At 39.0% G+C, this 14401-nt stretch overlaps 1 protein-coding gene across 3 annotated transcripts in view; it reads right to left on the minus strand.

Annotated features, from left to right (window-relative positions):
- Positions 1-14401, minus strand: part of LOC139135531 (uncharacterized) — a 46742-nt gene that overhangs the window by 4117 nt on the left and 28224 nt on the right. For 2 of the 3 annotated variants that reach the window (XM_070702963.1, XM_070702962.1), the window contains exons 7-12: positions 14156-14347; positions 10127-10249; positions 8686-8877; positions 1859-2020; positions 1131-1322; positions 420-520 (exon numbers count right to left, since the gene is read on the minus strand). In XM_070702963.1, coding sequence (XP_070559064.1) covers positions 420-520; positions 1131-1322; positions 1859-2020; positions 8686-8877; positions 10127-10249; positions 14156-14347 — 962 coding nt within the window. The remainder of the gene's footprint in view (positions 1-419; positions 521-1130; positions 1323-1858; positions 2021-8685; positions 8878-10126; positions 10250-14155; positions 14348-14401) is intronic. The other variant, XM_070702964.1, reaches the window with a different exon arrangement.

Here is a 14401-nt window from a genome sequence, read left to right on the forward strand (position 1 = left end):
AACTAAGGAGAAGTTTTTAAAAACTTACCTAAGGTAAAGGCATAATGCTGTATAATAAAGTCTTTGCAGTGGGAAGTAAATTAATTGCGTCGTTCGAACTTGTTGTAGACTCCCAAGAATATCGTCAATCAGCACAACAACAAACCTTCGGGGGATTTCGCGTCAAAATCAGAAACGATCGTGAAACTTCGGGATGTGAAAAATACGCTCGGGAAATGACATGTTTTTATCGATATCTCGCGATCCGCGCGCGGTCGCCACGTCAAATATCGACCGTTGGCATTAAAAAAATGTGTTTTAAAAATTATACCAAGTGGGAGTGCCTCTTTAAAACCCTTTCACCACCATGGTTCAGCCCAAACCCATTGTTATCAATGGTGAGTGCCACAGGTAATTAAGGTTTAATACGTTAAACTTACCCTTTGTGAGACAGACAATCTGCCTTGGATGGGCAGGTAACTTCTCAGACTGGGACTCATCGCCGGATTGGGAAATATGTAGCAACCAGCATATGTCGTTTCTGAAAAGGAGACGGGGTACGCAGACTGTCTTACATTGGTGAAATTACTATTTTATTATATTTTAAGATATCTCGCCAATTTTGAGGGACTATATATTGCAGAACGGTTTGAGAAAATATCTCAAACTCTGCAAATGGGGAAACGCGCTTGATGGATTATGTGCAGGTGGAACATGATACTGATTCAAAAGAACGCTGTAGTGTCTTTTGACCCGTATAAACAGTTATCCCTCGTAAAGTCAAAGAGCTCTGGTAGTTTTTAACTTCGTTCCACCCTGCTTTGTTAAGGAAGATAGGTAAGAGAAGTGTTCTCGGACCTTTCAATGGGGATATTTCGTCCTGTCCAAGCTGCTAAAATTTCAGAAAACGGGCGAACAATTCTCTCTGATATAATTCCCCGCTCGTGAAGATATACTCTGGAATGCTAGGTAGACATAATATTGAATGTCGTGTAAATACTTCACCACAGGCATATTGCAATGTCCACCTATTGTGTATATATTGCTGTTGGATCACAAACCTAAACAAACACGGTAAACCATACCCCCCCCCCCCCAAAAAAAAAGAGATAACAAATAAAATTTTGAGTGCATGCTTTGGTCTATCTAACCTGTGATACAGAGAGGTTCGGTGCCGGACCACTGTTGTTTGTCATCACATGTCCGTGAGATGCTGCCTTTCAGTTCGAAGCCGACGTCGCACGTGTAGTAACACTCCAAGTCGACATTGTTGCCGTTTGAGCAATTGACATTGCCGTTGGCAGGTGGTTCCAACTGCGTGCAAGTCCACTGTTGTATAGGCTCTACAGAGAATAGTTCAATTAGTTAGTTAGTTCAATTAGTTAATTAGTTCAAGTCGTTCAATTATTTTGGTGTAATCATTTTATAATCATCCGAAATATGTCAACACTAAAACGCCACCTCCCTCTTCTACAACGCACACGGTAGATTTCTGTTTTACAATATGAACAAAGCAACTAGTGTCGGTTAAAACATTCACAATGTTTGGTTACCATTCCTTTGAACTCAAGCAACATGTATTGAAGAACATATTGTCGCCTTGTCATGGGAGAGCAATGTGTTAACCCTTTGAGCACTGCAATTGTTCACACTAAAATTATAGTGTGCAACGTTTTACCAATTTTTGTGAATTTTCCTATAATTTGTTGACATTTTTGGACCGAATAAACATCACATTTTATTGGCTTCAGATTGTTATCAAAATTTTAGCAAAAATTAGAAATAAATTGACTGGTGTATATTTTGATATAGGCAACAAAAATTGACTTTGGCGCTCAAAGGGTTAACATTATTATGATTCTGTAGAATATCTTCTTACCTGGTAGCTGAGGAGCCGTCGGGGTAACACAGTTACGTCCACACCCGTTGAAACAGCAAATTTGTCCAGCCGGGCAATCGAAAGCTCTTTGGCATTCATCGACACAGCCGCGGTAATTTTCCATGTTGGGACAGAGTCCGTATCGAGTTGGTTCTCTCGGACCTATATTTGAAAGAATAAGAAGTAAAATGAATATGCATGTATTTCGTAAAGCGGTAATTTATTCTTTAAATTTCTAAATACGACACTTTTATCTTACTGAACACTGACATCTTCTAATCTAGAGGTAGGGCTGCGTTCACAAATAACGGTTTTGGGGGAGGGGATGGAAGAATCGCGATTAAAATCTTGTTTTTCAGATCCCCCTTAGTACCCTAAAAATTTTCAAGTCCTCCCCTCTATATGATCTAAATTTTTAAAGTCCCCCCCCCCCATTATCATATAGCCCCATACTTATTATGTATTGGGCAGTTCTACTCGCAAATGTTCGACGCTACCTGTCATAAGCAGTTTGTAGAGTCATATTCCTATAAGGCAAGTTCTTAAATTGATTCATTTTTAAATGCATCAGTGGATTTTTTGGATTTATCAGTCTAAGCTGACTTGAGTCAATCCAACTCTTGCCAGGTCAATGGCATCTGCTGAAGAGGGCACAAATGGCCATCATGAGAGAGTATGTAAATTGTGGAATTCCTGGCTACGTTTTGCCAAACTGTGAAAATTTGAGCGAAGTGACCAACCAAAAAATATCTTTTTCAAAAGTACAAGACATTTATGACTAAGATGCTGCTCAAAATTGACAATACTGGAAGGTTAAAATATTCCATAAAATAAACTTTTTCATCTCTTAAAGTTTGGGTGTAATAATGGCAAATTTGGTAGAAAATAAATAATTCCATTCAGTCACGTATTTTTTTCGTTTAAATTAAAGTCTTTACTGTTCAAAGTTTTACTTTTGTGTTATCTACCGATGAGAATGCGAAAATTTTGAAAATCTAGCACGGTGACCTTATCTTTTTCCTTTAATATTTGATGATTCCCATATGCCAGAATTCAAAAATTCCTGATAACTTTCAAGTTTCCTGGTCTTCCAGATCATGTTTTACTCGCTGGTCTGATCTTCTGCACAAGTATGTTTCACTGTCATGAGCGTCATTTGACCAAAACTCTTCTTCAACTACATCATAGTCAGAGCTTTCTCTGTCACTGCCGATATGCAGTGACAGTGACACTGTAGTAGCAAAGCAGTAGCTGTATCAACTTTGATTATTTGGACAATATTTTTGTTCAGTTTATACAACCGCGTTCTTGTTTTACTCCCTACAGCATGTTAAACTGTCCAGTATTCAGCTTGCCAACACAACCAGTGTATGTGTACCGTGCATTGCATCATTGACAAATGACTTTCAGTCTGGACTCTTTGTCAATTATCATCCAGTACATATTTACATATCGTGACAGGCTTTGTCGAAAAAACGAAATATGTACCAGCACACTGTCGGGAGGCAGCAATAAACTGTAGAAAATATTGAAAAAATTATAAACAGTTGCAGGCCCACTTGTTTGGGTTTTTACGAAAAAATCATACGTTTAAATTTTTTCGAGATAAAAGTCATGAAATGTGACACAATGGCTCTAGATTTTGTCTAAGTATTACTAATATTAGAACAATTAGATGGCATTAAAATGTTATTCATTTTTCATTGAATTACCTGGCAAACCTTGGAATTGGAATATGTAATTTTAAGGTCAAGAGAACCAAAAAAAATTCACCCCCTCCCATAGGCAGTGCTAAACCTTCAAGTCTCCCCTCCAATACCCCCAAATTTTCGAATCCCCCTGAATTCCTCCCGTGAGCACCCCCCCTTTCAGTGATTTTTGTGAATTCAGCCTGGAGTGGAGCACATTTTCACAGTACATAGGTATCCTAAGGCGTCCCAATGTTAAAATAGCACTTACAATCCTTCGTGTTTCACACAGTAGTAGTAGTAGTAGTAGTAATTTATTATAGTGACTAGTGATAAACACCAAGCCACAACGGGCTTATTAGTCACTTTAAAATAAAGTTAAATACATGTGAGGAAAGCTGTTCCTAGAAAATCTAAATACAAACAATTACATTTTCACAGTACAAATCAGGTAAGTCATTTGAAAACTTTAACACATTCAGTTTACTCTTTGAAACTGGTTTGGTAAATACATCAGCCACATTACATTCGCTTTCAATGTAAGTTAGTACAATATGACTATTGTGGACTTCATCTCTAAGAAAATGGTATTTGATGTTAATGTGTTTTGACCTCTTACGATACACTGGGTTTTTAGCAAGTGCGATGGCACTCTGGTTGTCAATGAATATTTCAGGTGTTTTCTCTGTGTGCCCATGCATGTCAGAATATAATTGTCTCAAGAATTTTCCTTCTTGGACAGCACTGGCCAATGCAATATATATTCAGCCTCACAAGTGGATAAAGCAACACACTGTTGTTTCCATGAGATAAGTGGCCCACCCTTGCTTAAGGAAAATGCATAACCTGAGATACTTTTCCTATCATCTGAACCCGCCCAGTCTGAATCACAGTAACCTATTAGAGTTGGTTCAGTATCTGATCTACAGTATTTCAACCCAAAGTGTTTAGTACCCTTTAAATATCTCAGCACATGCTTTGCCATGTTCAAGTGCATTTCTGTCGGCCTGGACATAAACTGGGATAACTTTGTCACAATAAACGAAATATCTGGTCTTGTAGTTGTCATTAAATAAATCAAACTACCAACTATCTCTCTATACAACCTTCCATCTACCAACTCTGGTGATGGTTCATTCATGGCTTTACAGGCGCCTGGATCACAAGGCGTATATTTGGGTTTACAATCACTCATTTTAAATCTCTGTAACATGTCATTTACACTTTTTGTCTGTTTCATTACAATACAGTCTTTACCACAATCAAATTCAAGTGCGAGAAACCATGATAAAACTCCCATATCTTTCATATTGAATTTCCGACTTAATGATGCTTTACATTCTACTAAAGCGGTATCATTGTTGGCAGCTACAATAATGTCATCAACCCAAATAATTAGGATGATCTTATTGCCATTACTCTCTTTTGTGTACACACAGTAGTCAACTAAAGACTGTTGAAAACCCTCATTAATCATATGAGTGTGTAACATCTGGTTCCACATTCTACCACTTTGTTTCAAGCCATACAGTGATTTCTTAAGTTTAAGAACCGTATCTTCTTTGTTTCTAGTTACATAGCCATCTGGTTGTTCCATATAAATTACACAGTCAAGAGGAGCATGTAAATATGCTGTCTTAACATCCATCTGATGTACAGTAAGACCTTCATTCATTGCTAATTGCATTAACATTCTTACTGATGTCATCTGGGCTGTTGGCGCAAATGTTTCGTGATAATCAACATCTTGTTTCTGAGTAAAGCCCTTAGCAACAAATCGTGCCTTATATTTCTCGGTACCATCTGGATTCACTTTAATATTATAAACCCATTTACCTCCTACTACATTTTGGTCTTTTGGCAATTTTACCAACTCAAACGTATCATTCTCTCTTAGTGCTAATATTTCGTCATCCATTGCTTTCTCCCACTTACGTTTATCAGGTGAATTAACAGCTTCCTGATAAGTTTGAGGTACATGACACATTTTGTAACAATAATATATCTCTCATCTTCCATGACTGTTACATAATCTTTGAGATACTCTGGCCTTCTAGTAATTCTTATAGGTCTAGTCTTAACCTTTCCTTCCTTTTGTGTCACATCGTCCAAGTTTTCTTTACTACTTGAACCCCAAGTTTGACAATCATCTGGTACAATCGCCTTATCAACATCATATGTGTTTTTAACTTCTGTACCTGTGCTATCTGTGACATCTCTCCTGAATATCATTTCATCATCATACACATTTTTGTTATCACTTAACTCTTGTACAAATTTGACACATCTTACTCTTTTTACAGAATTATTTTCTTTAAAATACACCAAGTATGCTGGGCTTTCTTTGTCATACCCTACAAAAGTACCCTTAATACATCTCGGATCAAGTTTTGACTTAACTTGTACATATGCATAACACACAGATCAAAATGGATACAGATTACTTAAATTAGGTTTCTTGCCCGTTAAACATTGGAAAGGGGTCATTCTTATTCTATGGTTATAACATCTGTTTCGTGTATAGGCGGCAGCCATTACTGCATATGTCCAGAACTGCTTGGGAAGTTTGGACTCTAATAACATACATCTGCCCATTTCAAACAGTGTACGCCAACTTCGCTCTACTGTACCATTTTGGTGTGGTGAATATGATGCTGAAAACTCCTGACAAATTTTATTCTTAATCATAAGAGATCTAAATTTGTCTGAGGTGAATTCAGTCCCGTTGTCACTTCTCAGCCTCTTAATCACACCATAAGGTGCACTCTGAGCCAAAAATCTTTCTGTGGCTACAATGGTATCACTCTTATTCTTAAGAAAATACACAAAGACTGTACCCGAGTAATCATCGGTAAAACAAAGAGCATATTTGAAACCATCTCTTGCAACAGGATCAATTGGCCCTGCTAAATCACAGTGTACAAACTCCATGGGCTTGGTGACACGTTTATCGGCAACTCTATTAAACGTTTGAGTCATTTTCCCCTGAATACATGTATCACAATCGAATTTTTCTTTATCGCTTATTATGAAACCTTTGGATACACCCTCTAAACTGATAATATCTTTAAAGTTACAGTGGCCCATTATTTTGTGCCAATCTTTCAGTGATCTAGATGCCGTTTTACAGGAAACTTTGTTCAAGAAATACAATCTCCCATCTTTCTCAACATCAAACGTAGTGCCCTTTGCTATCAAATGAGCACCATTTGGATAAAAACTTACTGACGCCCAAGTACTTGTTGCAGCTTGAACAGAAAAAATATCTTGTTGATAAGATGGTACATACAAAGCATTCTCTAAAATACAAAGCAACTTTCGCATTTCCTTTGCCCTTAACAACATCATTACTCTGGCTACCGTCCGCTAGCTCTATCGTGTGTTTTCTGCTATCGAAATTCGTCTCGAAACTTACAAATTTGAATTTATCCTTTATTATATGAGTAGTTGCTCCACAATCTACTAACAAACTATGCTGCTTAGCTTCAAAATTACATAAATTCTCATGACTTACACAAAAACAAAAATGAATGTTCGTCTGCATCTAGCGCATCTTTGTCTTTACTTGTCTTTGCCGCGTCTCTGTCTTGTCTCTGTCTTGTCTTACGGCATTCTCTCGTCATGTGTGTCGTGGTTCTGCAAACGTCGTTTGACAAGTTTTCCTTCAGGGTTTTCGCTGAAGGCTTAAAGGACCGACTTGACAGGAGCTACGCTTGACCTGTGCATGTTGAACTTATGAAGAACTGGCCAGTTTTCATGTAAAGTGGTATCACGCGGGAACAATAACCTGTCAATCATATTGTTGGCGGTTTACAAGTAAGCTTACAAGTATGGGAATGTAAATACACTCTGAACATGTTTCCGGTGTAAACAACGCCCGTCTATTGCAAGTGATATATAGACTTTCAATCTAATCAGTTGCACGACTTTTCACTGTGCGGAAAGCTGCAGCGTTGTCGTTTAAACTAAATTTTTTGACGATTTGGTTGACATTTGAATGTGTTTTAATTGACATCAAAGACTTTTGTGGACAGGTAGCTCTATTTATTAGAACGATTTACCTATAAACCAATCTCTCAACAGAAAACTAATCAACCAATTAATCAATCAATCAGTCAATCAAACGTATAAATAGCATAAATGTGACATTCCAAATGTGTAAGGGTACATAGTCGGAACAGTATTACTACTTGCGGATTGACATATTGTCTTAAACTCCTTGACAGAGGACACCTCTCCCGTTTAAATTTCAGAAAAAAAAACCAAAAGTGACATAAACAGTAAATACTTAAGTCGAGCGAGTAAAATAGACAGTTTTCAAAGCCGTGTAGAAAGGATTTGCTGTGTAAGCTGGCCACCTTCCGATTGAAAACTAGCAGTATTTTCTACCCTGGGTTGATAGTTCTGCTTGTGGACAGAATTGTCCCCGAGACTAGTCGTTCGCCCAGTTTAAGCAATGTATTCATTGCTTCGCTTCGATAAGTTTGTGTGTGTGCGATGTGTGATAGTCAGCGTTCGTGCGTGGGTGCTTCACGAACTCTAAAACGTGTGGAGCGGTCGCAGTTAGAAAATGTAAGAACTTAGCCGGTTATTGAACCACTCTTTATTGAGAGTGGGGATTCAGCCGAGCGATTCTGTCTGCTGCCTCTGCGCAAGGCGACTGATGCCGTATGTTGTGGGTTCGAACCCGATTGAAAACTAGCAGTATTTTATATACTCCTAGTATAGAGGACGGCTTATGTCATACACAACTCATACACATACAGCGTTTTTTTTATCGAATTCTCCTCCTCATAAAATAAGTGCAACCTGGACGAAATACGAACTCGCTTATGTGATATCATTATTTCATAATTACGATTAATTATTTTTATAATTATTTACAAATTATCATATTTTAGACTATTAATTTCCAGTTGGCCTGTCATGTAGCTTGTTACGCCAGACATCGATCTAACATGTTGGCTTGTTAGTGCAGTCTCTCTCTCTCTCTCTCTCTCTCTCTCTCTCTCTCTCTCTCTCTCTCTCTCTCTCTCTCTCTCTCTCTCTCTCTCTCTCTCTCTCTCTCTCATGTATTTTTTGTAAGGATAAGTTCTATTAGACTTGTGGCAAGTAAAGTACAACCAGAGTAACACTTACGTAGAGGTACGGTATACAGAACGACATCAGAGTATGGTCCAAACCCATACTGATTTCTTGCTCTCACAGAGAAAGCATATTGAGAACCAGCTTTCAGATTATGTATGTAAATCGGGAAGTCAAATGTGCCTAAAATGAGCCTAGAATTACGGTCGTCGCCGGATGGATGTTCATGATAATAAACGGTGTAACCTGTGCAAGAGACGACACAGAAACCGATAAGTGCCGATTCGCCTACATTAGAACTTTGGGATTGGCTTCTTGTTCGTGAGGAATGTCCGTTTGTCACAAAAGTTGTAGAACCCGTGAAAATCGCCAAGTCAAAAATTCTAACATAACTTAGTAGCACGTTTAATTCTAGAAACGGTTCTACCCAATGTGAAACAAACAGCAATGCTATACAAATATCCTCGACAAATAATTGGTGTTATGGATAGGCAAAGTTTCATTTCTATAACAATGTTTTCACGTGCCCCACAATGATGTTGAGTAAAATAACTATTTTGTCACAGAACACGCATCTAAGGTACCGTTCAGTTTTTACGGCCGGGGGGGGGGGCGGCAAAATCCAGGGGGGGGGGGTCATCAAAATTTTGGAATCCGCAAAGGGGGGGTCATCGCTTTTTCACTGGTAGGAAAGGGGGGGTCACCACATTTTAAAAAACATAATACCAACAATAAAGTTCACTTTATGCCATTGCCATGATCGACCCTCTTTACCGGCGGGCCGGCTTCGGTGGCCCACTCCAATAAGGTTTACTTCATGCAATGGCCATGATCGACCCTCTTTACCGGCGGGCCGCCTTGCGGCGGCCCACTCCAATAAATTGACTTTATGTCATACCCCACGGCAATCTTAATGGCCGTGCGCCTTCAGCGGCCCTGTCCAGTAAAGTCTACTTTATGCAATAGCCATGATCGACCCTCTTTACCGGCGGGCCACCTTTGGTGGCCCACTAGAATAAAGTTGACTTTACGTAATGGCCCATGACCCTCTTAACCGGAGGGCTGCCTTTGGCGAACCACTCCAATAAAGTTCACTTTATCCAATGTCCATGGACATGAGTTGTCTATGGAAATGAAGTTAAAAATTGCCTTACAGTCATCCTAATTAACAGACGTTTCAATGGATGTGGCTGAGAAGTTTGTGCACTGGCATCTCTGCTACACGAATAAAGTGCGCCGCATACTGGAGTTCAAATCCAAACCATGCGGGTAAATTTGACATATGGGTTTTAGTTATTTTTAAGCGGGGGGGGGGGGTCATCAATTTTTTTAGTCTGACAAAGGGGGGGTCATCTTTTTTTCACGAAAAATGCAGGGGGGGGTCTATATTTTTTTAAACACCGGCGACAAGATTTTGCCGGCCCCCCCCCCAGCCGTAAAAACTGAACGCTCCCTAAAGCGTATGGGCATTATGCATATGGACAAGAACACCTACCTCCGCGTCCGTCCTCATCCGGCAACGTGTTAATCAGCTCAAACCTGACTTCGACGCTGCCTTCTTCACTTCCGGCTGACACTGACAAGCCGGTGGGAGCTCTCGTTGGCGGTCCAGGCGGTTCTTTGATAAATTACATAAAAGATGCGGAAGAAAGAGAATTGTCTCCAGTAAATACCTTTATCATCCGACAATGTGTGATGGATAAGTGGAATAATTTAGCTATTGCGTTTTTCGGAAGAAAAATAAACCAGTGACATTGTTTTAATTGGGTTAATTTATATTTGAACTCCTTGACTTACTGCCTGTGTACCAAGGCTCTCCTTTTTCGTGAATCTCTCACAACCACCATTGTGATGGTTATCTGAACGTTTTTCATACAGATAGTCAGGAAAAGGCCGATGTTTGACAAGTTTTCCTTCAGGGTTTTCGCTGAAGGCTTAAAGGACCGACTTGACACGAGCAACGCTTGACCTCTGCATGTTGAACTTATGAAGAACTGGCCATTTTTCATGTAAAGTGGTATCATGCGGGAACAATAACCTGTCCAGCATATTGTTGGCGGTTAACAAGTACAAGCATGGGAATGTAAATACGCTCTTATCCTATTTCCGGTGTAAACAACGCCCGTCTATTGCAAGTGATTTATAGACTTTCAATCTATGCAGTTGCACGACTTTTCACTGTGCGTAAAGCTGCAGCGTTTTCGTTTAAACTAAATTGTTTTGACGATTTGGTTGACATTTGAATGTGTTTTAATTGACATCAAAGACCTTTGTGGACAGGTAGCTCTATTTATTAGAACGATTTACCTATAAACCAATCTCTCAACAGAAAACTAATTAACCAATCAATCAATCAATCAATCAGTCAATCAAACGTATAAATAGAATAAATGCGACATTCCAAATGTGTAAGGGTACATAGTCGGAAGAGTATTATTACTTGCGGATTGATGTTTTGTCTTAAACTCCTTGACAGAGGACACCTCTCCCATTTAAATTGCAGAAAAAAAACCAAAAGTGACATAAACAGTAAATACTTAAGTCGAGCGAGTAAAATAGACAGTTTTCAAAGCCGTGTAGAAAGGATTTGCTGTGTAAGCTGGCCACCTTCCGATTGAAAACTAGCAGTATTTTCTACCCTGGGTTGATAATTCTGCTGGTGGACAGAATTGTCCCCGAGACTAGTCGTTTGCCCAGTTTAAGCAATGTATTCATTGCTTTGCTTCGATAAGTTTGTGTGTGTGTGTGCGATGTGTGATAGTGAGCGTACGTGCGTGAGTGCTTCACGAACTCTACAACGTGTGGAGCGGTCGCAGTCAGAAATATGTAAGAACTTAGGGAGCGTTCAGTTATTATGGCCGGGGATGGGCCGGCAAAATCCAGGGGGGGTTTACCTCAAATTTGAAAACTGCAAAGGGGGGCATGTATTTTTCAAACAGCTCAGAGGGGGGGGGGGGTCACTTAATTTTCATAAGTAACCGTCCCGTCAAAAAGCAGTTTAAGTGTTCAGAAATATTCTGGGAGATAAAAATGATTCGTTGCATGATTTCATTCTCTGAGGTTATTCACCTGTAAATCTGAACAAAAGAATAATTATCTGTCACATGAACATCTTGACTTGACAACTCTGAGGCTTGTCTTATTGTAAATCAAGCTCACTGCACTGAGGGCAATGAACAATTCCTATTAGAGATATAGCAAGTTTTGTCAGGGAAATTATTTAACTGTTACCTGTACTGAGACTACTAGTACCATGAAAAGTTAAATAATACTTTTAGGTGAAATTCCAATATCATAATTGTTGTCCACATCTGAACTTTTAAATACTCTATTTGAATCAAGTACATTTGTATCAATTATCAAACACCTATAAAAGCACAAATTAATTTAGTTTAGCATTGTAAAAAAATATTCTTAGTTTTCTCATAGACTCCAGTGTATAGTGAATCAGCATTTCGATGAAATTCCAAAATCTAATTTCTTGCACACATATCAACCTTTTACCATCCTAGGCTAACTAAGTACTTTAAAATGAATCAGCAAATGTCTATAAATACACAGATTTTGATAGTTTTGTATTGGAAAAAAATTATTCATATTTTCCTCAAAGACTCCCATGTACAGTGAATGTACATTTTGGTATAATTCAAAAATCCAATGTCTGGCGAACGCATCTATTTGTTACCACCCTAATCTAATCAAGTACATTGATATCAATAATCGAGAGTACATAAATACATGGGTTTACCTATTTTTGTATTGGAAAAAAGTAGTCATACTTTCCTCATAGACTCCCATGTACAGTGGATGAACATTTTCAGTGAAATTCCATAATTTTTCAGTGAAATTCCATAATCAGATTTCTTGTACACATAATATGCACCTTTAACCATCATATTCTAATAAAGTACGATTATGTTAATTATTGACCGTCTGTATTATGCACAAGTATACCAAGTTTTTCATTGGAAAAAAAATTATTCACAATTTTATCATTGACTCCCATGTATAGTGGATGAACATTTTTGGTGAAATTCTAAGGTCAAACTTTTTGTCCACATGCCAGTTGTAACAACCCTATTTCATTTAAGTACATTTATGTAAATTATCAAATATCTATAAATGCATAGATATAGTTTTGCATTGAGAAAGTATAACATAGGTTCCTCATACATGTATGAGAAAATATATGTATACCATGTGTAGTGAATCAACATTATCAACAGCTGATTTTTAATTAAATCCAAATATCAAAAAATATACACACACGCTTGCGCAAAAATATTGCCATCCACCAGTAATTTCTGTCCAACCCCTTTGAGCGGTAATTTCAAAATTATAGCAAGTCAGAATGGGAAATCTGAGCATTAACACCTTTTGAGTTTGTAAGGAAGGTCATTTGAAAAAATCTAAGCTCTTTTTTGGGGGATTCTATCGCTCCATACCCCTGACGTGTTTGTGTGTGCAGTTAATTTACTCAAGCAATGGGGGGGGGGGTCATGAAATTTTTGACATCTTGAAAGGGGGGGGGTCATCAATTTTTTGGTACAATGGGTAGGGGGGGTTCACTTATTTTGACTGGTGCGCAGGAAGAATTTGCCGGCCCATCCCCGGCCATAACAACTGAACGCTCCCTTAGCCGGTTATTGAACCACTCTTTATTGAGAGTGGGGATTTAGCCGAGCGATTCTGTCTGCTGCCTCTGCGCTAGGCGACTGATGCCGTATGTTGTGGGTTCGAACCCGACTGAAAACTAGCAGTATTTTCTACCCTGGGTTGATAGTTCTGCTGGTCGACAGAATCGTCCCCGAGACTAGTCGTTCGCCCAGTTTAAGCAATGTATTCATTGCTTCGCTTCGATAAGTTTGTGTGTGTGTGGTGTGTGCGATGTGTGATAGTGAGCGTTCGTGCGTGAGTGCTTCACCAACTCTACAACGTGTGGAGCGGTCGCAGTCAGAAAAATGTAAGAACTTGAACCACTCTTTATTGAGAGTGGGGATTTAGCCGAGCGGTTCTGTCTGCTGCCTCTGCGCTAGGCGGCTGATGCCGTATGTTGTGGGTTCGAACCCGATTGAAAACTAGCAGTATTTTATATACTCCTAGCATAGAGGACGGCTTGGCCGGGCATGCGCGCCGGCCAGCCGCTTATGTCATACACAACTCATACACATACAGCGTTTTTATCGAGTTCTCCTCCTCATAAAGGAAGCGCAACCTGGATGAAATACGAACTCGCTTATGTGATATCATTATTTCATAATTACGATTACTTATTTTTATAATTATTAAAAAAAGTATCATATTAGACTATTAATTTCCAGTTGGCCTGTCATGTAGCTTGTTACGCCAGACATCGATCTAACATGTTGGCTTGTTAGTGCAGACTCTCTCTCTCTCTCTCTCTCTCTCTCTCTCTCTCTCTCTCTCTCTCTCTCTCTCTCTCTCTCTCTCTCTCATGTAACTTTTGTAAGGACAAGCTCTATTAGACTTGTGGCAAGTAAAGTACAACCAGAGTAACACTTACGTAGAGGTACGGTACACAGAACGATATCAGAGAATGGTCCTAATCCATACTGATTTGTTCCTCTCACAGAGAAAGCATATTGAGAACCAGCTTTCAGATAATGTATGTAAATAGGGAAGTCAAATGTGCCTGCAATGGTTAAATAAGTACGGTCGTCGCCGGATGGATGTTCATAATAAAAAACGGTGTAACCTGTGCAAGAGACGACACAGAAACCGATAAGTGCCGATTCGCCTACATTAGAAC

This window comes from Ptychodera flava, chromosome 6, assembly GCF_041260155.1.
Source record: "Ptychodera flava strain L36383 chromosome 6, AS_Pfla_20210202, whole genome shotgun sequence".
Taxonomy (NCBI): domain Eukaryota; kingdom Metazoa; phylum Hemichordata; class Enteropneusta; family Ptychoderidae; genus Ptychodera; species Ptychodera flava.